The sequence below is a fragment of the Leucoraja erinacea genome, chromosome 1, assembly GCF_028641065.1.
Source record: "Leucoraja erinacea ecotype New England chromosome 1, Leri_hhj_1, whole genome shotgun sequence".
Lineage (NCBI taxonomy): Eukaryota > Metazoa > Chordata > Chondrichthyes > Rajiformes > Rajidae > Leucoraja > Leucoraja erinaceus.
In genome coordinates, this window is record NC_073377.1 from 95,184,727 (window position 1) to 95,208,073 (window position 23,347).

The 23,347-nt window shown below is 43.4% G+C and overlaps 1 protein-coding gene across 2 annotated transcripts; it reads right to left on the reverse strand.

The window, feature by feature from the left end:
• Positions 1-7,275: 7,275 nt before the first annotated feature.
• On the reverse strand, positions 7,276-16,787 carry LOC129699575 (placenta-specific gene 8 protein-like). Of its 2 annotated transcripts, none has more exons than XM_055639505.1 (5): positions 16,654-16,787; positions 13,198-13,315; positions 11,350-11,474; positions 9,701-9,830; positions 7,276-9,108 (listed from the first exon to the last, which is right to left on the reverse strand). In XM_055639505.1, exons 2-4 carry the CDS (start codon positions 13,304-13,306, stop codon positions 9,741-9,743), a joined length of 324 nt encoding a protein of 107 aa, XP_055495480.1. In that variant the 5' UTR covers positions 13,307-13,315; positions 16,654-16,787; the 3' UTR covers positions 7,276-9,108; positions 9,701-9,740. The 2 variants fall into 2 exon arrangements, with proteins under 2 accessions (XP_055495480.1, XP_055495488.1); XM_055639513.1 differs by having other exon boundaries at positions 16,629-16,706.
• Between the last annotated feature and the right edge of the window lie 6,560 nt (positions 16,788-23,347).

The window sequence follows — 23,347 nt, forward strand, 5'->3', positions numbered from 1 at the left end:
AACTCAGTATCCCGTACCTGCCTTCTCTCCATACCCTCTGATCCCCTTAGCCACAAGGGCCACATCTAACTCCCTCTTAAATATAGCCAATGAACTGGCCTCGACTACCCTCTGCGGCAGAGAGTTCCAGAGATTCACCACTCTCTGTGTGAAAAAGGTTCTTCTCATCTCGGTTTTAAAGGATTTCCCCCTTATCCTTAAGCTGTGACCCCTTGTCCTGGACTTCCCCAACATCGGGAGCAATCTTCCTGCATCTAGCCTGTCCAACCCCTTAGAATTTTGTAAGTTTCTATAAGATCCCCTCTCAATCTCCTAAATTCTAGAGAGTATAAACCAAGTCTATCCAGTCTTTCTTCATAAGACAGTCCTGACATCCCAGGAATCAGTCTGGTGAACCTTCTCTGCACTCCCTCTATGGCAATAATGTCCTTCCTCAGATTTGGAGACCAAAATTGTACGCAATACTCCAGGTGTGGTCTCACCAAGACCCTGTACAACTGCAGTAGAACCTCCCTGCTCCTATACTCAAATCCTTTCGCTATGAAAGCTAACATACCGTTCGCTTTCTTCACTGCCTGCTGCACCTGCATGCCTACTTTCAATGACTGGTGTACCATGACACCCAGGTCTCGCTGCATCTCCCCTTTTCCTAGTCGGCCGCCATTTAGATAATAGTCTGCTTTCCTGTTTTTGCCACCAAAATGGATAACTTCACATTTATCCACATTATACTGCATCTGCCAAACATTTGCCCACTCACCCAGCCTATCCAAGTCACCTTGCAGTCTCCTAGCATCCTCCTCACAGCTAACACTGCCCCCCAGCTTAGTGTTATCCGCAAACCTGGAGATATTGCCTTCAATTCCCTCATCCAGATCATGAATATATATTGTAAATAGCTGGGGTCCCAGCACTGAGCCTTGCGGTACCCCACTAGTCACTGCCTGCCTAATGAAGAACTCAACCATATTATGGTCACTCTTGCCCAAGGGGGCACGTACAACAAGATTGCTAACTAACCCTTCCTCATTACTCAATACCCAGTCTAAAATAGCCTGCTCTCTCGTTGGTTCCTCTACATGTTAATCATATGTATAAATATATATGTATGTGTATATATGCATGTATGTGTATATATGCATGTATATGTATATGTGTGTATATATGTATGTATATATATGTTTATATGTGTGTATGTATGCATATACATGTATCCATATGTATGCGTGTATTTGTATGTGTGCATATGTATGTGTATACGTATGTATGTGTATATATGTATGTGTGTATATATGTATGTGTATATATATGTGTGTATAAATATATATATATGCATATATATATTATTACTATATAATTATATATATAATTGCCTTTATGGTTTATGTATATCATCTTACAAGACAAATAAATTAATAGTGATTATTTAAATCAAAGTTGCTTCTGATCCATGAGAATAAACTTAATTATCTCTAACTTGCCTCTCACACACAGACACACATTCATATAAATATATAAAATATGTATACGTTAAATTTAATTTTGTGCAGTGTGTGTTAAAGCAATACAATGCAAGGGAAACTACGCAAAGGAGGGGGCTGTTCCCGCTACAAGATACTCGAGGATCTTTGCTTTGGATCAAAGATTATAGCGGAGCTCTATAATCTTTGCTTTGGATCACAGCGGGTGGCATACCGGAAGTCGCGTGTCGCATTGAAAAATGGCGGCCGTGACGTTCCGTCACGTACTACACGCCAGTCCATTGGATTTCGAAGGAGTGGTCTATCTTGCTCCTCTAGGATCTTTGGTCCTGCCCCTCCCTTAACCAGGTTTCAGTCATGGCTACAATGTTCCAGTCGCTCGTACCTATCCATGCCCTAAGTGGGACGGGCAGGGGCTCTGGGGAGATGGTTGCGGTTCTGGTCGAGACCCTTCTTCAGACAATCACAAATACTCTCACCGACGAGAGTTCAGTTCAGTCTAAAGAAGGGTCTTTTCTCCAGAGTCGCTGCCAGAGGTGAGCGGGCCAGCAGAAGGTGCTGAGATGGCAGTCGGTTCCGCTGTCCGGTGATGGAGGTCTCTCGTAGCCACGCGAGCTACTTCTCTCCCCGGCCACAAGCGGAGGCTCCGCGCCCGGAGCGCCGCGGCAGCGGTGAGTGAGTGTTACTGGCATAAACCCCGACCCTCTCACACAATACACAATACACACAATGCAATTTATTTGTCACTTGAACCTCATAGAGGCTCAAATGAAATGTTGTTTCTGCAGTCATACACACAAGAAAAAAAGACCCAAGACACAACACAATTTACACAGATATCCATCACAGCGCATCTCCTCCTCGCTATGATGGAAGGCAAAAAAACTTATCTCTCCCCTGCACTCCCCATTCCCCTCCCGATGTCAGAGTCAAAGCCCCCGGCGGGCGATGGTAATTGTCCCGCGGCCATTAACGCCGCGCCGGGTGATGCAAGGCCACGCTCCGGGTCTTGTTGTTGGAGACCCGGCGGGCGCTAGCAAAGTCCCGCAGCCGTTGAAGCCGCGCCGGGCGATGATGTAAGGCCCCGCTCCAAGCACTCCTCGACCCCCGACTCGGGCGGGTGAAGTCGCCGTTGCAGAAGCCCCGAAAAGCGGTCTCCCAGCAAGGACCCGCGGGCTCCCGGTGTCACTGTCCACCGGACCTGCGGTAAGCCTCCTAATCCCCGGGGTCGGGTCGCAGCAGCGCGCCACCACCGCTCCACCCGCTCCGAACTCGGCCAGCTCTACAATGGTGAATAGGTCCACAGCTCCGCGACTGGAGCCCTAGGTTGTTCCTGCTGGAGGCCGCTCCACGTTGCAGCCCCAATGACAACGGAGACCCGACAGGGAAACGGTCGGGTTCTCCGTGCAGGGGAAAGATTTTAAAAGTTCCTCCCCCGCCCCACACATACACACACACGCACACACGCGCACACACACACACACCCACAAGCGCGCACACCCGCACACGCACACACACACACACACACACACACACCCGCGCGCACACACACGCACACACACACACACACACACGCACACACACACACACACACACCCCATCAAAAAAAAAACTACATTAAAACAGGACAAAAAATATCAAAAAGACAGACGGACTGCAGAGGCCGCTGCGACGTGAGTCGCGCCTCCCACAGCGTGCTCTCCTTCTCCTCTCCCTCTCCTTCTCCTCTCCCTCTCCACCCTCTCCTTCTCAACGCTCTTTTTCTCCTCGCAACTTTAGCCCTGGCTAGACTCCCCACACGCTGTGAAAGGAACTCTCCACCGAATTGTCATGTTACTCACGACACGTGACTCAATCATAATTATTTATTTGTATATTTCTACGAAATGTTTTCCCAATTGTGCCCCGCACCTCCTAAGGCCGGCCCTGGCTAGTCCCATTTGCCCATGTTTGACAAATATCCCTCTAAAACCTTTCTTGAGTTACTAATTGTTGTTCATTTCCCAGTCTTCAGTAAGACCGTGACATCTAGTTTATATGTTGCCTTGTGTATGGAGATGGCTGAATAAGACCAATCTGGGCTCATAGGTTCTTTCCATGCAGGGGACAGAAGCACAGGGATGCGGTAGCACAGTCCTTCTTGATTTTCAAGATTCTCTTTTCCTCTTTGCTTCCTGCATTCTAGCTTTTGCCTACGAACGAGCTGCATCTTTTATGGTGGGTGCAATAACCAGAGTGATCCAATGCTTATTGTACCCAGTGGTGTACGACAATGTTGAAACTCTTCAGTGATATTCGAAGAGTTATCAATAGTTATGGTGAACGTTGGACTCTGTGAGGCAACTTGCTCAAATTGAATCTATTAACTGGGAGTACAATATTCAGCATTCAGTATTCACTTTAATGTCATTTTAACTGAATACTTACATACACAGAAGAAACGAAAACATTGTTTCTCAATCAGTTCCCGTCAGTGCAGTTAATAAAAACAGAATAAATACATCTAGCTTTAAAATTAAAATAGGCTTAAAAATTGAACTAAAAATAGACATTCAGACCGAACAGTAGCTTTGCTTTGACAGGTGCCTAGCTGTCAAAATATGGGCAAGGTTAGGTGTGTTGGTGTATGATGTATGGGGAGGGGACACAGTCCGTTAACCAGTTTTATTGCCTGTGGGAAGAAGCTGTGTAGCATCCTGCTGGTTTTGCAGTTGATGCTCCTGTACCTCTTCCCAGATAGCAGAATGGAGAAGATGTGGTGGGATGGATGATAGGGGTCCTTGATAATGGAGATGGCTCTGCGGATGCTGCGCTTCTGATATCTCCAACAGGAAAGGGATTGGAACACCAATGGCGTACATGTTCAGCATTTACTCAGATGCAGTAGAGTTATGGTTGAAGATACTGCTGTCCAAACATGAGGGCGTCTTGATACACGAACGGTTTAAACCTGATGTCAAACCTTAAGCAAGTCCACTTAACTCATGGTATATGACTAAGGACTAACAAATGGAGGGATGGGGGAGATAATCATATGCAGGCAGAGATTAGTTTAACTTGCCATTCTGTTCAACATGGACATTGTGGGCTGAAGGGCCCGTTCCTGTGCTGCACTCTTCTCTGCTCTGTGTTTCATAAATGACAAAATTGAATCTCATTATTCCTTGAAGAACAAAGGAGATATGTGTGGAACTCTTCAAACAGCAAATCCTCATTGACCTGCTTTTGCAAACACAAAACCTCTCTTTGGACCTTGCAGTGTGGTTGTCTCCAAAGATTGACAAGTCAACACAGAAATAAAAGAGTATGATGGCAGAATGGATGGTTATGTCCCCAACAACCCTTGAGAGTGGTAAACATCAGGATCATCAGTAAAACCCATTCTGCAACTTTTTATGAGGAGTTCAGCCTTTTCTCCATCAAAGAATTGTTGCAGTGCTAATGGCAGAACATCCAACATTTGGACAGCTCACTGCACTGTTCACATGACAATAAACTATCTTGAATCTTGAATCTTGACTGATGCAGACAAGCAGGAAGATGATGGTGCAGGGGAGAGTTTTCATAAATCAAATTAGCATGAGAATTAACCAGCGTCTGGAATTAACAATGAATAATGTACACAGTTGCAAACAAGTTTTGGTGAACAATATGTTTTGATCAGTTCTGCATAAAATTTGCATCAGATTTTAATCAATCTGAATAAACACTTAGCAAGATCCAAGCCTTTCATGAAACTGGATGCAGACAGCAAGAAACCTCTTTATCTTAGGCAGTCCTTCATGAACGAGGATGTCTTGCTTCTAGTCCAGCCTTGTGTGGTCTGAGGTGACTGCTGAGGCCTACGCGGGAACCGTAGACACTTCCACTGAAGCTGTTTGAGAGGTAATGGGCTCTTTCCCCCACTTATGCCTTGTGGGACTTTTGTGCTCACAAAACATGGCCTCTGGGTTCTCAATGCCACTGAATGCTTCTTCTTCACTCTGAGCGATGGTGAGCCAGAGATTTCTAGGATGCAGTGGGGACTTTGAAAATTTCAAGGAGGCTCTGAGTACATCCTTTGCCCAGCTGGCAATCTTCTCCCCTGAAGGAGCCTGGGGAGCAGGACCGCACCCATATAGATAGGACTACACCCCTACAGTTAGTTTCTGCATCCACACCAGAAATCTTCCAATCCCATGGGCAAAATATTGGACGGCATTGATAATTTTCTGTCTGACGGACGATCTGGTAATCAGCTCATCTGATGCTGACGATGAGTTATGTGTTTTGGAGAAAGTTCTGAAGTACTCCCACCATCTCAGTGTGTTATTGAAACAGTCCAAATACACCTACATACAGTTAGTGTTGTTGTATATGAGTATGATGGTAGACGCTAATGACGGAAACCCATTGAAAACAGAGTTAAAACTATCATGAAAGAATCCTGGGCATGACAGAATTCTGCTCCCTTCCGATAATGATTCATATTTATTCCATATTTTTGCCTGATCCAGTGACGGTTCAGACGCTTTTGCACCAGATTTTAAAGCAAAATTGATATTGAACCAATGAACAGAAACAGATCAATGTCAACGGATATCCTCCTGGTTTCACTGTCATGTGATGTGAACCTAATGCAGGCTTCACATTATGACCAAGGCACTGCCATCAGCCATGTTATGAATGCTGCACTTGAATTGCCAACATCATTTGCTTTGTTTTCTCTTTAGATCATAGTGCACAATGTCTAGCAATGTTACAAAATTTTGAGATTTAAAAAATCAAGCCTGTAATTTATCCCATCAGATAAAGCATATAAAAAAGTTTAATTTGACACCTAATTCACTTTCATATTTCAAGTATTTAAAAAGTTATGGTCATTTTCATACTGGGAAATTAGCATCTTTTTCCCTATTGATTTTCTATGGACATAACAAAAAAGCTGTGATCGTGTGCTGTCAAAAGGCCATAACCTTCTTAAAAATTAAGAGAACTGAATGAAATTTTCAGTTATCGTAATTGAACCATTCTGAAACAAACATAAAATAATCTAACTTGGATGACCTGAAATTAAAGCATATAATTAGTTAGTTACCCAAGTGTAGCAAATTTCAAACTTCAATTACTAAATCTAAACATCTATCCATTTCTTAATAAATGATTAACGTTTTTAAATAGCCCAAGTGTCCAAATAATATTCATAAATAATTCACAATAAAACATGATTTTAAAATCTCATTTACATTAATTTATAGGCCAAATGGAAGGAATTTAGTGTTCAATTGCTGTATTTTAAATCCGCTTTCTAGCGGGTTCCTGTGAACGCGCTGGTTTAGAACGTTCACATTGCGCTGGATTTGTGCCCTCAAATGCCCAGAAAAATACTGCGGGATATAAAGAGCCCAAAATGAGCTACTCGCTATAGAAAACTTTATATAACAGGGTTCTTAAGAAGCCCCTTTTAATGTAAAAATAAGGTACATACCTTTAATTGTTAGCTTTATAAAACCCTGGGGCTGCGAGAGGTCGCGGGTTTAGAGAGTGATTTTTAAACTACTATAACTATTATACAAGGCCATAAAAACTAATAATACCTTTTGCGACGGGGTCTTTCAGCGATTTTTCGTTAATGATTTACTAGGCTGAACATTTTCGATTGCAACAGCCTAGTAAAAATCGCGTTTTAAACCCGCCCCCTCTAAACAGCGCCAAATTCGAGCACACGGGCTGGGACAGATTCTCAACGACGATTCAGGTACGTTTTGCAACATACCTACAATGTCCCTTGACAAATATGATGCCTAGATAAACGTATCTCTTCAGATTGCATGTGATCCATATCCCAACCTATTCATGTGAAACAAAGAATACTGCACACAAATTGAGAAAGGTTCACTAACAATTTTATTAGGGGTGAAGAAATGCCATCAGTTCTGCTGGGAACACTTTGTTTTATTTGCCATTGAACACTATTGGCAATCTCGAGTCAATTGTGGCTTCCAGATTGTGAAGAGGGGGTGAATTTGGTGCCACAGCTGATTGAATATTATTAATTGAACCACTTTCCTTTCGGATCATCACACAAACTAATCTAATTTTCACACTGCAACGTGTAGCTGAGGATTTCCATGTCACAGCCACAGTAAGTTATTGACTTGTGAGATACATTACTGAACCAGGACGAAGAACTCAGTCTGTGAGCACGAACCAACTTGTACAAATGTCCAAGTAGAGATTTACAGACATTGCACAATTTCAGGCTGGAATTGCCAAGGATGTTTAAAGTAAGGACAAGAAGTCGTCAGCAGAAAGGAACATTGAAGAGTTCAGTAGGATTTTTGCTATAGTAAAAATAAGGAACTGCAGATGTTTACAAAAATGACACAAAATGCTAGAGTAACTGAGGCAGCATCTCTGGCGAACATGAGTAGGTGAAGTTTTGGGTCGGGGCCCTTCTTCAGACTAATGGTATCTGAAGAAAGTTCCCAAGCCGAAATGTCACCAATCTATGCTTTCCAGAGATGCTGCCTGACCTGCGGAGTTACTCCAGCACTGTGTCCTTTTCTGCATCTTTGCCTTTGCTCTAACATTTTACATGACATTACAACATCAAACATTTATTGATTCCTCTGCACCTCCACTGGAGCAAGGGAGTAACCTGTACGTGTGCTACAAACAGCCTTAAAGAAGAAATTCCTCGTAGTTATACTTTCTTCCCCATGAATCATCAATGTGAGTGCCCATCATCTTTGATCTGGGGAGAACGTGTGGAGTTGAAGGAGAAGTTATTAGATGTGAGGAAACAAAGTACTGGAGTAACTAAGCCGGACACGCAACTTCTCTAGAGATCATGGATACTTGATGTTTCACTTCAGGACTCGTCATCAGCATCAACCAGCATCTGCAGTATTGTTTAATGTGAGAACAAGTCCAGGTAGGCGGATGGATTAGTGTGTTGGTGGAGGGGAACTATTTCTGATGTCGGCATAGAATAACCTACTATTGAAAGGTTACTGAGCAGAAGTGCATTAAGGTAGAGCTGCTGCCTCACAGCGCCAGAGATACCTGGGCTTGATCCTGACCTCGATGCTATCTGTGTGGAGTTTACATCTTCTCCCTGTGACTGTGAGGGTTTCCTCCAGGTGCTCCGATTTCCTCCCATTCCCAAATCGGAAATTTTATGTGGGTTTGCAGGTTAATTGCTCACTGTAAAATTGGTTTTATTGTGTAGAGAGTGGATGCAAAAGTGGGATAGCGTAGAACTTGTGTGAACGGGCGATCGATGGTCAGCGTGCACGTGGTAGGCTGAAGGGCCTGTTCCATGCAATACCTTTCAATCAATTAAATATAAGAGGATGCAAGCTCCTATTTTTTATTTAAATGCAAAAATACAGCAGATTAACGAATATCAGAAAATGGTGAAAGTACACAATAGAGGCCCATATATTTTTTTATGTATTCTAGTGATGCCATTATGAAGATAGACCAGTTTTTCAGGCTGAAAGGGAGACAGTACATTGCTAAAGACATTTCTCTTCTGAAGAATCCATGAATTGGAGCCAGTGACATTCAACACATACAATATCAATGAATCCTCTTTATATTCGTCATTCTGGTCATTTCAGTTGGTCTGCCAATGATATCCCTGTAAAAGATATTTAGGTGTTAATATGAAAAACCACCAGCATAAATCATCAATTTTGGGAATTAGTTTCAGATTTCTGTGTAGATGGGTAACAAATGCAAATTAAATCTAGAAAATACTGATTTCGGATCACCGCCATCTCCACATCACAATTAGAAATTGATTGATTGATTGAAAGATACAGAATGGAAACGGGCCATATGGCCCAGCGAGACAATAGCGACCATCAATAACCCCTTCACACCAGCTCTATGTTCTCCCACTTCCTCATTTATGCACTACACACCGGGGACAATTTAGAGAGGCCATTAAACCCACAAACCCCCAAGCCTTTGGGACATTGGAGGAGACCAGAGCACCAGGAGGAACCCCATTCAGTCACAGGGAGAACATGCAAACTCCACACAGATAGCACCCGAGGTCAGGATCAAACCCGGGTCTCTAGTGTTGTGAGGCAGCAGCTCTGCCAGCTGCACCACTGTGCCACTAGCCTCAACAACACCCAGATATTAAAAAATACATATATTTTTTTCAAAAGCCCCCTATAGAAAAAAAAGTAAAAGAACAGAAGAATCTGACTGCCTCAACTTACCACATGAAATGCAATGTATGTGCGATGAACACTGATCATATCAGTGATGACTGTTTAGTTCCCTTTTAAGTTGGCAGAGAGAACACTGGAGGCAACACATGGATACCAGCCAATCATTACAGAGACTTCCCTGTAAAAGAGCATTAACACAAGGTTTTACACATAAGCATTAATGGAGACAATACAGGACAGGACTAATTAAATTAATCCCTTCTGCTTGCACATGATCCCTACCCCTCCATTCCCTGCATATTCACGTGCCTATCTAAAAGCCTTTCAAACTCCACCAGTTCGTTCCAGACACCCACCACTCTTTCATGACCATATAACATTTTATTGCTACACAACCTTCAACATCCGCATAATGACACCCATTGCTTAAGAAAGAACAGCAGGTGCTGGAAATTCGAAGGTAGACAAAAATGCTGGAGAAACTCCGCGGGTGAGGCATCATCTATGAAGCGAAGGAAAATAGATGCTGCTTCACCCGCTGAGTTTCTCCAGCATTTTTGTCTATCTAATGACATCCCTTGTAATTTTGCTGCCTATTATTATTTATGCAGATACATCTCATATAATCTCAGCAGCATATTGAAATTTTATTACTGTTGATTAGTGTGTTAAAATTGATGAAACATTTGTTGAGTCCTATGATGTTACAATCTGAGTTTGAGTTTAGTGTTTTATCACGTGCACCGATATACAGAGGAATCTTAGGGTCCAAGTCCACAGCTCCTTGAGATGGAGTGGAAATGGATGCATATTGTATACTCATCTTCATCAGTAAGAGCATTATAAAGGTCAGGAAGTGATGTTGCAGCTTTATAAAATCTTAGTTAGGCCACATTTGGAGTATTCCCTGCATTTCTGATGAAAGGAAATGGAGACTTGGGAGAAAGTTTATTAGGATGCTGCTGGTATTACTTATAAGGAGAGGTTGAACAAACTTGGATTGTTTTGTCTGGAGTGTAGGATGCCGAGACCTGATAGAAGTTTAGAAAATTATGAAAGGCAAAGATGACGTAGACAGTCAGAATCTTTCTCTCAGAGTGGAAATGTCAAAGGCTATGGGGCATAGCGTTAAGGTGAGTTTACATGGCAAGTTAATTTGCAGAGTGGAACGTGTCGGGAGGGGTGATAGTGAAAGCAGATATAATAGTGGTGTTAATACAACTTTTAGACAGACACGTGGATATGCAGCAAATAGAGAGATAAGGATCACATGCAGGCAGAAGGGATTATTTGAATTTGGACTCAAATTGAGCCCAGATATCGTGCGGCAAAGGGCTTGTGTTCTACATATAACGGTAGCAAGGTGTCGAAAGGCCATCGGGGTAAACTGCACCATTTGCAGGTTGAACCATTTATGGAGGAGCTGATTAAATGAGAATGAGTTTATTGATTACAGCACAGGAGCAAAATTACAATAATTGGATTCTCCACAATTGTTGCTGTGTTGACAAGATGGAAGATGGCATCCAAGGTAAGAATCATGTCAAGAGATTAACGAATTAGGGGGTTAATAATGGAGACTGCATAATATTTACATAGAATAAATCTCTAGGATATTAAACATTTTATCTATAAAAAGTATGGGTTTCTGGACATTTTATTTCATGTTCTCATTTTTTAAAATCAGATCTACTTACAGTTATGAAGTACTTTGTCCTGATGAGGGTTCTCATAGCCATGGAAGTCCCACAGAGACAACACTCGTTCATGTCCCCTGCAACCTGACAGCCAAGGCAAATTGTACAGAACAACCCACAGCAACCTAGAAATAATCAGAGGCAGCAAGCAGTTCATATGTTCTAGGAGCAGAATTAGGCAATTTGGCCCATCAAGTCTACTCCACCATTCAATCATGGCAGATCTATCTTTCCCTCTCAACCCCATTCTCCTGCCTTCTCCCCATAACCCCTGACTAGCCATCTGTGGCAATGAATTCCACAGATTCACCACATCTACCTGAAGAAATTCATTTTAATCTCCTTTCTAAAGGTACGTTCTTTTATTCTGAGGAAATGCCCTTTGGTCCTAGACTCCCTCACTAGTGGAAACATCCTCTCCACATTCACTCTATCCAGGCCTTTCACTATTCGGTAAGTCTCAATGAGATATCCCCTCATCCTTCTAAACTCCAGCGAGCACAGGCCCAGTGCCTTCAAATGTTCATCATATGTTAACCCAATTATTCCTGGAATCAATTATTTCTGGAATCAACCTCCTCTGGACCTTCTCCAATGCCAGCTTATTCTTCCTCAGATATGGGGCCCAAACCGGCTCACAAAATTCCAAATGCAGCCTGAGCAGCACCTTATAGAGCCTCAGCATTACATCCCCGTTTTTGTATTGTAGCAGTCTTGAAATAAATATTAGCATTGCTTTCGCCTTCCTTACTACCGATTCAACTTGCAAATGAACTTTTTGGGAATCCTGCACCAGCATTGCCAAGTCCCTTTGCACCTCTAAGTTCTGAATTCTCTCCCCATTTAGAAAATAGTCTACACCTTTATTTCTACTACCAAAATACATGACTCCACACTTTGCCTCATCTGTCACTTCTCAGCCCACTCCCCCAACCTGTCCAAGTCCTTCTGCAGAGTCTCTGCTTTCCCTACACTACCTGCCCCACCATGTATATATTTGTACAATCTGCAAACTTTGCCACAAAACCTTCAATTCCCTCATCCAAATCATGTACACCGTGAAGAGTAACGGCCTCAGCTCAGACCCCTGCGGAACTCCGCTAGTTACTGGCAGTCAACCAGAAAAAGCCCTCTTTGCCTTCTGCCAACCGGCCAACGTGCTGGTATCTTCCATCTGATACCATGGGCTCACATTTCCATTAGCAGACTCACGTGCGGCATCTTATCGACGAAGGCCTTCTGAAAATCCAGGTAAACCATCTCTTCTATTAGAAGTACTAACATCTCATACCTGATGACTTACAGTTATCGAATCTGACCAGAACTCAACACTTATAGCTGATTGTGTGAACGGGGCATCAGATAGTCAATGCTGAAAACAAACACCAATGTCCCCCCTGTATCATTCCTTATCAGCGTAATGCTGTTCACTCAGCGGAGCAAGGCTGCAGGGTTAGATCATACATGCCGAGATGCCACATTAACAAAGGGATCCTGCTGGCCACAGGCTATTGGTGGTGATGGTGAGAACACCAGATTGGTGGTGACATTTAACAATCTGGGCAATGAACAATGAATTGTTTGCACAATGTGCCGCCGTGGGCTAGTTTAATATTGAGGGTCTCCAGGGTGTGGAATGGCCAAAGTTACAGAAATGAAACAAAAAGGACATCTTTACAATTATGGGACACATTTCATGATTTCAACACTTCATAAAGCACCATACAGTGAAGTACTACTGAAGTATAGTTTCACTTGCAACTTGGAAAGTGTTTTAAAGAAGAGAAGATTAAATGGAACATTTAAATGTGACTATGCTGGACAGTCTAAAACCATGCACATACTTACATACTCCCATATCATCGAAACAGTCGCACAGTCCAGAGCCCCAGTTGTTTTGCCTGGCAGGGGTAGGCTGGGACATTATCACCACATGACCTGCATCAAACTGTGCCATCTTACTTCACTGGGATAAAATTAGAAATAATGGTGAGAAGTGGTCGATAGCATTTGGCTCTCTTTTGCAACAATTAAACTTTGCTTCAAAGAGGGTTTTAGATAGAAACATAGAAAATAGCAGGAGGAGGCCATTCGGCCATTCGAGCCAGCACCGCCATTCATTGTGATCATGGCTGATCGTCCCCTATCAACAACCCGTGCCTGCCTTCTCCCCATATCCCTTGACTCCACTAGCCCCTGGAGCTCCATCTAACTCTCTAGAGCTCTATCTAACTCTCATAGGCACATGAATATGCAGAGAATGAAGAGATAAGGATCACATGCAGGAGATGAGTTTAACTTGGCATCATGTTCGGCACAGACATTGTGGCTGAAAAGCCTGTTCCTGTGCTATACTTTTCTATGTTACACGTCTGAAGAAGGGTCTCGACCCGAAACGTTGCCTATTTCCTTCGCTTCATAGATGCTGCCTCACCCGCTGAGTTTCCCCAGCATTTCTGTCTACCTTCAATAGTTTCAATGTTCTGATAGTTAGTTCTTTACAACATAAGCATGTTAATGAAAATAAACAACACGCAGTGAATAAACCCAAAGATAACAGAATTGTTACAGAACAGGAGAGGACATTTTGCAAGAGCTCCCAAACTACTGTTCATCCCAATCCCAGTCTATAACAAGCACATCGAACTGAATGTACATGGAGTCACCTTCATACTGAACTGAAAATGCATCAAATCCAGATTGGTCTTTCAAAGTTCTATCTATTTTTGCCAAATCATTTTTAAGTAAAGATTTTCATAACTTGGTCTTCACTAATAATTGAAATTTAAAGCACCGCACCGCTGGAAATTTAAAATAAAAGTAGAAAATGCTGGTAACATCATGTTTTGGGTGGAAAACGTCACTGAAGCTAGGAGAGGGAGAAACCCTGTTAGTTTTTAAAATGGCGAGGATGGGGAATGATACAATCTCTCAGAATACTGGTAAGACAGAAAGTAGTAAGACTGTAATGAAACCATGTGTACAAGCAATTGTGTAATGTAATAATGAATGCAGGAACAGCTTATACGCTACATTTCTTATAGCCAAGTAGTTTTTAATTGTTGAAATGCAGTGATGGTATAACCTGTTTAAAAGCACATGATAAAATTACCATGTTTTAGTTTTGTTGTAGTTTTAGAGAGACCGTATGGAAACAGGCCTGTGTATGAAGGAACTGCAGATGCTGGTTGAAACCAAAGATAGACACAAAAAGCTGGAGTAACTCAGCGGGACAGGCAGCATCTCTGGAGAGAAGGAATGGGTGACGTTTCGGGTTGAGACCCTTCTTCAGACTGATGTCAGGGGGGTGGGAGATAGATAGATAAGGAAGTGTGAAGGTGTGAAAACAGGGCAAAGGGAATGGAGATCAAGAAAAATGTAGAATAGATCATTGTTGGCTGGGAGAAGGCAACAACAAAGCAAACAGAAATAAAATGCAGCCGGAGACAGTAAGACTGGTCAGAGAACTGGGAAGGGAGAGGGATGGAGAGAGAGGGAAAGCAAGGGTTACTTGAAGTTAGAGAAGTCAATGTTCATACCGCTGGGGTGTAAGTTGCCCAAGTGAAATATCAACTGCTGTTCCTCCAATTTGTGCGGGACCCCACTTGGACATGGAAACAGGCTTTTCCGCCCACCGAGTCCACTCCAACCATTGATCACTCTCGTTTTATGTTACCCCATTTCCTCAACTACTTCCTTATATACCAAGGGAAATTTACAGGGGTCAATTAACCTGCAAACCTGGGATGTGGGAGCAAACTGGAATATCCGTGGGGAAACCCACGTGGCAACAGGGAGAACGTGCAGAGAACCTGGGTCCCTGGCATTGTGAAGTAGCAGCACTACCAACGTTGCCACAGTGCCACCTGTCCCACTGCCTGTGCGCTGTACAAAAAATATCTGTATAAAAAAAATCTAAGTTCATAGTGCAACAAAGTCCATCCATCAATTCCAGTTTGTTTTCTAACACAAACAATGATTCTTTTCAATTCTACTTTTGTATACATAAGGCAGCTTTTACCAGGCAGTAATTTGTCAAGCATGCTTGCCGATTGTTTTGCCTAGAAACTATTCCATCAATGAGTAATGCTTTTTTAAAAATGGCAAGGCAACAGCGAGGCTGAGAAGCTGAATAACAAGAACAAAGGTGAATAACAGAGGAATGTAGAAGGGGATTAAAAAAATAAAAGCATGTAATACCTGGGAGAATTCATAAGAAGTAAATAAATAGAGGCAGGTGTACAGCATTTGGTCCCGCAATCCTGTTGTTCTATTCAATATGTTTATGGTTGACATTCTAACTCGGCACCGCTTTCCTGAAGCTTTATTCTGTGATACCCGCACTGTCCAAATATTTGTCTACCTCCGCCTTGATTATACAGAGCAGCTCAGCCTCCCACCCCTGTTAAGTTGCAGCGTTAAACAATTTATAACGACCTGGGTGAAGACATTTATTCTCTGCTTTGTACTGAATAGCTCGACCCTCATTTTGAGACTGTGACCATTTGGCTTTAGATATATCTTTACATCCACTCTGTCAAGTCCTTTAAACATTTGGAATGCTTCAATGAATTCATTTTACACTGCAACCTTTCAGAGGGTAAAGGATCAGTCTGCTTAGTGTCTCCTCGTTTGACAATTTCCTACCATTTGCCCCATCACAACTTAGATCTCCGAACATCCCCCCCCCCCCCCCCCCCCCCCCCCCCCATCCCATTCCAAAAATTAATTTCTTGTTTCACCTCCTCTATTACAAATAGGAGTATATTTGTAATAGAGGAGGTGAAACAAGAAATTAATCTTATGTACAAAGGTCTGCATACAATATTCCAGCTGTGATATCAACAGCACTCCATTTAATTGCAGTGTCACATTTGATTTGTTCGCCTTACTCGAGAGTAAATAACTTCTCTGGATACCCAAAGTTCAGATTCAAATTAAGATTCTATATTCTTCCTGATCACAAGAAAGGCTTTTAATCATATTCTTAAAACAGACATTGATTTTAACTTTATGTTTTGGATACCTAAAGTTCAAATTTCAGATTTTCAGCTTCTCCATTAACTGCATTGTTGCAACAGCATCCAAACATTTTGAGATCATACATACAAAATTTGACGCTTTAGAAAATGCTGTAATAAATCGATAACTGAAGCAAGTGAATCAAATTTAAATTCAACAGACAAATCTATTGTTGCTGCTAAATTGGGTGCTTTAGTTTGGTTGGCGAATGGTTAACGTTTTACGTTGTACTAACTATATCATTATTTGCTCTTTACCTGCTAATATCTGTAAATAACTCACCGCTTCTGGTAAGGAAAGATTTCTTGAATCCTCTTCCTCTTGGCAGGAATGAGAGAGATGCCTCATTTTCCAGCTTTATATAGGTTTGGCAATACAAGAGGAAGGCCTCTTGCCAATTAGTTACTGTTGATAGGTTACTTAACCATTTGTCGGTTTGCTCATTGTGCAAACAAAAATGTAGCGCCACTTTTGTTTAACATCTATTTTAAAACATTCTGGCAGTGTTAAGAAAAGGTAAATCACATTAGTAAGACCTACAACCAGACACAAGAAACTGCAGATAAATTGTCAAAATCAAGTTTAGACTAGGGGACTGTTTTAGTGAACAATTGCACTCCATCCACCAAGGCCGACTGGATCTCTTGGTTGCTAACTATTTTAACTTCTTCTCATTCCCATACCAACCTTTATGTCCTGGGATGGGCACAAAATGCTGGAGTAACTCAGTGGGACAGGCAGCATCTCTGGAGAGAAGGAATGGGTGAAGTTTTGGGTTGAGACCTGAAGAAGGGTCTCGACCCGAAACTTCACCCATTTCTTCTCTCCAGAGATGCTGCCTGTCCCACTGCAGTATTTGTGTCTTTCTTCGGATTAAACCAGCATCCGCAGTTCCTTCCTACACATTTCTGTCCTGGGCCTTCCCCATTACTGGAGGAACAGCGCCTCATATTCTGCTTGGATAGATTACAGCCCAATGGTATGAACATTTAATTCTCCAACATCAAGCTACACATTCAATACCCCCTCTTTATTTTCTGAGCACCCCAGTGCACTCCCATTTCTCCCACCATCTTCCACGCTCTGCAGTTACCCTGGTCCTTCAAGGTCAAGATGGCGCCTGCCTGTGGTGACTTTTGCGAAGCACCAGAACATAAAAGGTTTACCTACAACTTCCATCGACTCACATGGATCAGGGAAATGGCAGAAATTGGTGCCGTTTCAGACAAGCTGTTTGGGCTCTTGCGATTTCACGATCTCCCGCAGCTGTGGGAGCCCCGGACTTTAAACTTTCCCACGCCCGCTGGAAATCACCCGACCCAACGGAGAAACACAGGTACAGTACGTGGAAACTCCGGGACGACCTCCAGAGCCGACGGGCTGGATCTTCCAAGAACAATGAAGCTGGAGCTGCCGACTTTGAGGGAATCCCCGTTCCAGCTCAGGTTTGCAGAATCAGCAGGTACAGCAAGTACAGTACCTGGAAACAAAGGGGAAGCCTCCATTGTGTCTGGAAACGTGGCCAACCGGCAGGACTTCAGGTCAGACTGAAGCGCAGGGGACTTTGGCCCCCTCTCCCCACTATCCTACTGGCCAACGTACAGTCCCTTGAAAACAAAGTGGAGGACTTAAGGGCAAGGCTGCTTTATCAAAGGGAGCTGAGGGAATGCTCTGTGTTCTGTTTCACAGAGACATGGCTCATCCCCAGCTCCCCAGATTCAGCGGTCCAGCCTGAAGGGTTCTCCATCCACCGTATGGACCGTACACTTGGAAAGGGAGAGGAGCATGTCTGCCTCATGGTCAACTCTGCGTGGTGCTCAGATGTGGCATTCCTGATGTCTGATGATACAATGGTCTACAAGAAGTCCAGATACGACCTTGGTAAGGCCATCAAAAAGGCCAAAAGGGACTTCTGCTCCAAACTGGAGGATGAGACAGATGTTCGGCAGCTGTGGCGGGGCCTGAATGTAATCACCTCCTACAAGGCGAAATCAGGAGGCAGCTCGAATGTCGGCGAAACATCACTCTCTGATGAGCTCAATGCGTTTTACGCACGCTTTGATAGGGAGAATACTGATGTGCCTTCCCGAGCCCCCATTCGCTGTGATGGTATTTTAGTCTCAGTCACAGAGGCCGACGTCAGGAAATCCTTCAGAGGGGTGAACCCTCGAAAAGCACCTGGACCTGATGGTATACCCGGTCGTGTTCTAAAAATCTGTGCGGACCAACTGGCTGGAGTTTTTACGGACATTTTCAACCTCTCACGTCTGAGGTCTGAGGTTCCCACCTGCTTTAAAAAGGCATCAATTATACCAGTGCCCAAGAAGAGTAAGGTGACGTGCCTCAATGACTATCGACCAGTGGCACTAACGCCTGTGGTGATGAAGTGCTTTGAGAGGTTGATCATGGAACAAATCAACTCCTACCTCGACAAAAACCTGGACCCACTGCAGTTCGCTTACCGCCACAACAGATCAACGGTGGATGCGATCTCGCTGGCCCTCTACCTTTCAATCAATTAAATATAAGAGGTTGCAAGCTCCTATTTTTTTTACTTAAATGCAAAAATACAGCAGATTAGCAAATATATCAGAAAATGGTGAAAGTACACAATAGAGATCCATATATTGTATTTTTGATTATTCTAGTGATGCCATTATGAAGATGATTACTTCAGTTTTTCAGGCTGAAAGGGAGACAGTACATTGCTAAAGACATTTCTCTTCTGAAGAATCCATGAATTGGAGCCGGGGCAAACACAGTGACATTCAACACATACAATATCAATCAATCCTTTTCATATCATCATAGAATAGAATAGAATAGTTTCTTTATTGTCATTGTAACATGAACCATGTACAACGAAATTTAAAATGTCAGCGCAGCATTCAAACATTTCTAAAAGCTAACGATACATACAATTTAAAATATTAAAGATAAACAACTAAATAAATATCACGAACAAAGCACGCATACACACCCAACCCTCCATCCTTCTGTCGATCCCACAGTTACCATAGTCCCTTAGTCTGTATCGCCCCTGCGTTCCTTGGCGGCTACATTTAGTGCTTTTATAGCAGTGGGGTAAAAACTGTTTTTTAGTCTATTTGTCCTTGTCCTTGTAGATCTGTACCATCTGCCTGACGGCAACAGTTCAAACAGGGAGTGTCCGGGGTGGGAAATGTCCTTTATGATATTCTGGGTTTTTTTGGTGCAGCGGGAACTGTGTAAGTCCTCCAAGGTAAGGAGAGAGCAGCCGACAATCCTCTGGGCGTTGTCAATGGCCCTCTGGAGCGCTTTCCTCTGAGCCGCTGTGCAGCTGGTGTACCACACGCATACACAGTATGTTAGTATGCTCTCAATGGAGCACCGATAAAAGGACAGCAGCAGTCTCTGCTGAACAAAATGAACAAATGAGTTTGAATCAAGAATTGAATTGTATCAAGCTGGAGCATTATATGTATCTAACTGGAGCATTGTATGTGCTTCAGGAGATCCGATTTTTGTCCAGATCTGATTTATCTGAATCTAGATGGTCTGTTTCCCTCAATAACCTCAGACCAAGGTGTTATGTTTTGTGTTGCCTTAATGTCTATCTTCAAGACAAAGAACAAAGGTTCTTTGTTCGCACTATTATAGATCATATGACTTAAGTACATCATGTACTCAATTTGCATGTTACAAGCCAGTATGAATTGTAACAAGATAACATCATCCCATCAAAAAAAAATGTTTACATTTATAACAATCAGTGTAAGACATAACAGTTCTGTTCGTTCAATTCTGTATATTGTTTTGTTCTGTTTTCCCGCCGTTACTTGTAATCTGGATCACAGTACCTGTCTGGTGTTTTTACTGTTTGTTCTTTCTGGTTCTTGTAGATTTGGTATTTATGTCAGCTGTGTTCTTCGACTTTTAACTCATTTGTCTTGGTGTTGATGTTGTCCACGTGGTCGATGTGGCTGTAGTGGGTGTTGATGGTATTGATGGCAAACTTTTCTGGTTCGCCAGGTCACGTGCTGTCCAGATGTGTCCCCTGTTTCTTCTTAACTACGTCCCAATCTCCGTCTCAACGATGGATGATCTGGGAATCTCAGCTCTTCCCACAGCTTTTGGAGGTGAGCATGAACATGCTGTCCTCTCAGCAGTTCTGGCAATGTCAGAGTCATAGATAGTCGTGGATTTTACTTCGGAGTCACGTTAGTGACCACGTGAAGAACCCCGCCACGACGCATGTGTGTCATATCGCTTCACGCTTGCGAAACGACAGGCGGGGTGGAGCGTTCCCCCGCAGCGCTAAGTTTGAAACCGCGACCTGCAGGTAAGTGATTTTTGTCCCCGCGCTGTTTTACACGGGGGGAAGCTGGACAAAATAGTGTCCACAAGTGCTGCGAGTAAAGCTGGCTGGGGAGGACCGCGAAGTTGCGGGAGACAGCAGCAGCTGAAGGCACAAGCCCCGTAACGGATCAGCTGTGCCGACTTTTGGACCCGCGCCGGCCAGAACACCACGGCCGGCGGGAGACTATTCAAATGGGGTCGTGGACTTTTGGACAAGTCAAAAACGGCAAGAGACGGGGTGGAATGACGTTCCCCCGTAGCGACAATTTTAACTTGGACCAGAAGGTAAGAGCTGCGGTCTTTTTGTGTTTTTACCATGCTAATTACAGGTGGAGAAACCAACGGGCTGCGACAAAGCTTGTGGGCTAGATGGGATCAGCTGTGCTCGATGTCGCCTCCGCACCGGCCAGATCCACTCCACGGCAGTAAGGACAAAGCTGGTGAGGGAGGACCGCGGAGCAGCGGGCAGCCAGCAGCAGCCAGCGGCATTCGGATCACCGATAGTGGGATCAGCTGTGCCCGATGTCGCCTCCGCACCGGCCAGATCCACGTGGCCGGGCGGAAAGGTTAGACACAAAAACAAACAAGGTCGTGGACTCAGAGGCGTCCGACTTTGAACAACCGCGGGCGGCCAGCGACCGAGAGCGCTGGAGCCGGATGGAGCGGTGTGTGGAGCATTTGCTCCAATGTGACAGACTCCTGGAATGGAGTCGGATCACTGTGGGCCCTATGATAAACCCACAGCAGTACCTCTTGAAGGGCTGCACAGTGCTTCTACCTCATCAGAGGGGAGCACTGCGGGTCAGTTCTGGGCTGACCTGGAAGAGGGGTCCGCAGAAGGAAAGACAAGTGTGCAAGGGGTGCAGGAACAAGAGAACCTACTGGACTAATGAAATGGACTCCAACAAACACTACAGCCAAAGACAGCACCCCTACGCACCCACCAGCAGAACTGGTGAAAGCTCGAAGGCCCGGTATTCAAAACATGAGTCTTTTTAGGCCATGGCCCAGGCCGGCCTTCTTGGAAGATGCGGGGACCTCCAACGCCAACCAAACCGAAAATCCAGACACCAGCGCAACAACAGCAGCGAAGAACCTACAAAAAGAAGTAAACCTGCCACTGGTAACTATGGAGGTAGGTGGGTCTGGTTGCCTATAAAATACAGGGAGCATGGAGGTTGGGGGGAGACTACACTCTTTTCTGAATGCATGGAGCATGTTAACAACTGTTCCTTACATCTTAAGCAGTATCCAGGGATGTACAATAGAGTTTATACACAAGTACAGCCCTCCAGTTCAACATATACCGAACCAAATGTTCGTGCCTTCTGATAAAGAAAATCAAAAGCGCAAGCTGAACTGGAGCAGCTTTACGTAGAAGGTGTAAATTGAGAAAACTCAACATGAACCACTAGAATTCATGTCCAATATATTTATCAAAAACAAAAAAGATGGTGGTTGTCGCATCACCATAGATCTGACAAAATGGAAACCTTTGTTACTGCTAAACAATTAATTTCCAAAGGATATTTCATGGCCAGCATCGTTTTAAAAGATGCTTACTTTTCAGTGCCTATACGAGGTAACCACAGATGTTACTTAAAATTCAACTGGATGGGCAACTCTGGCAGTATAAAGCACTGCAGTATAAAGCACTGCCAAATGGGTCATCAGCCCTAGGCTGTTCACAAAAATGTTGAAACCAGCCCTAGCGTTTCTACGGAAACATAAACACATGGTCATGGCATATTTAGATGACATACTCATTGTGGGCAAAACTTTGGAATTGGCCAAACAAACTGTAACAGCCACAAAACAGTTATTTGAAAAACTGGGATTTATTATCCATCCAGTTAAATCTAAACTAACGCCTTCCACTACTGTGGATTATTGGGGGTTTCACCATTGACTCAGTTCACATGTCGGTGACTCTGCCTAAGGGAAACGCTAGAGATTTAATAGAGGCTTGCATAACCTCATTGACCTCAGCAAACCATCCATCAGATTGGTAGCAAAAGTAATTGGCAAATGGTGGCTGCCTTTCCAGCCACACAATTTAGACCTCTACATTACCAAAACTTACAGAGAAGAAAAATACAAGCACTCTAAATTAATGCAGGTCACTTTGACAGACCTATGAAACTACCAATCAAGCTAAAATTGAATAAAATGGTGGATAGATAACATCTGGCTTTGTTCCAATCCAATCATTGTCAGTAACCCTTCCATGGTACTTCAAACTGATGCCAGTGCACTTGGGTGGGGAGCCACCAATACCATCACCAGCTGTGGAGGTAGATGGACTGCTCAGGAGGCATCATTATTACTTACACTGGGCATAAACTACCTGGAAATGTTGGGTGCATTCCATGGCCTAAAGTCATATTGTACTGGATCATATCACCAGCATGTTAGACTACAGATAGACATACCACCGTGGTAGCATACATTAAACATATGGGTGGAAACAAATCAATATCATGTGACAATCTGGCTAATACAATTTGGCAATGGTGTATCCAGAGAGATATTTGGATATCAGCCACTTACCTACCAGGAAGACTAAATTTAGTGGCAGACACCAGGTCACGCAAATTTAATGAAAACACCGAATGGATGGTGAATAAAAAAGTATTTG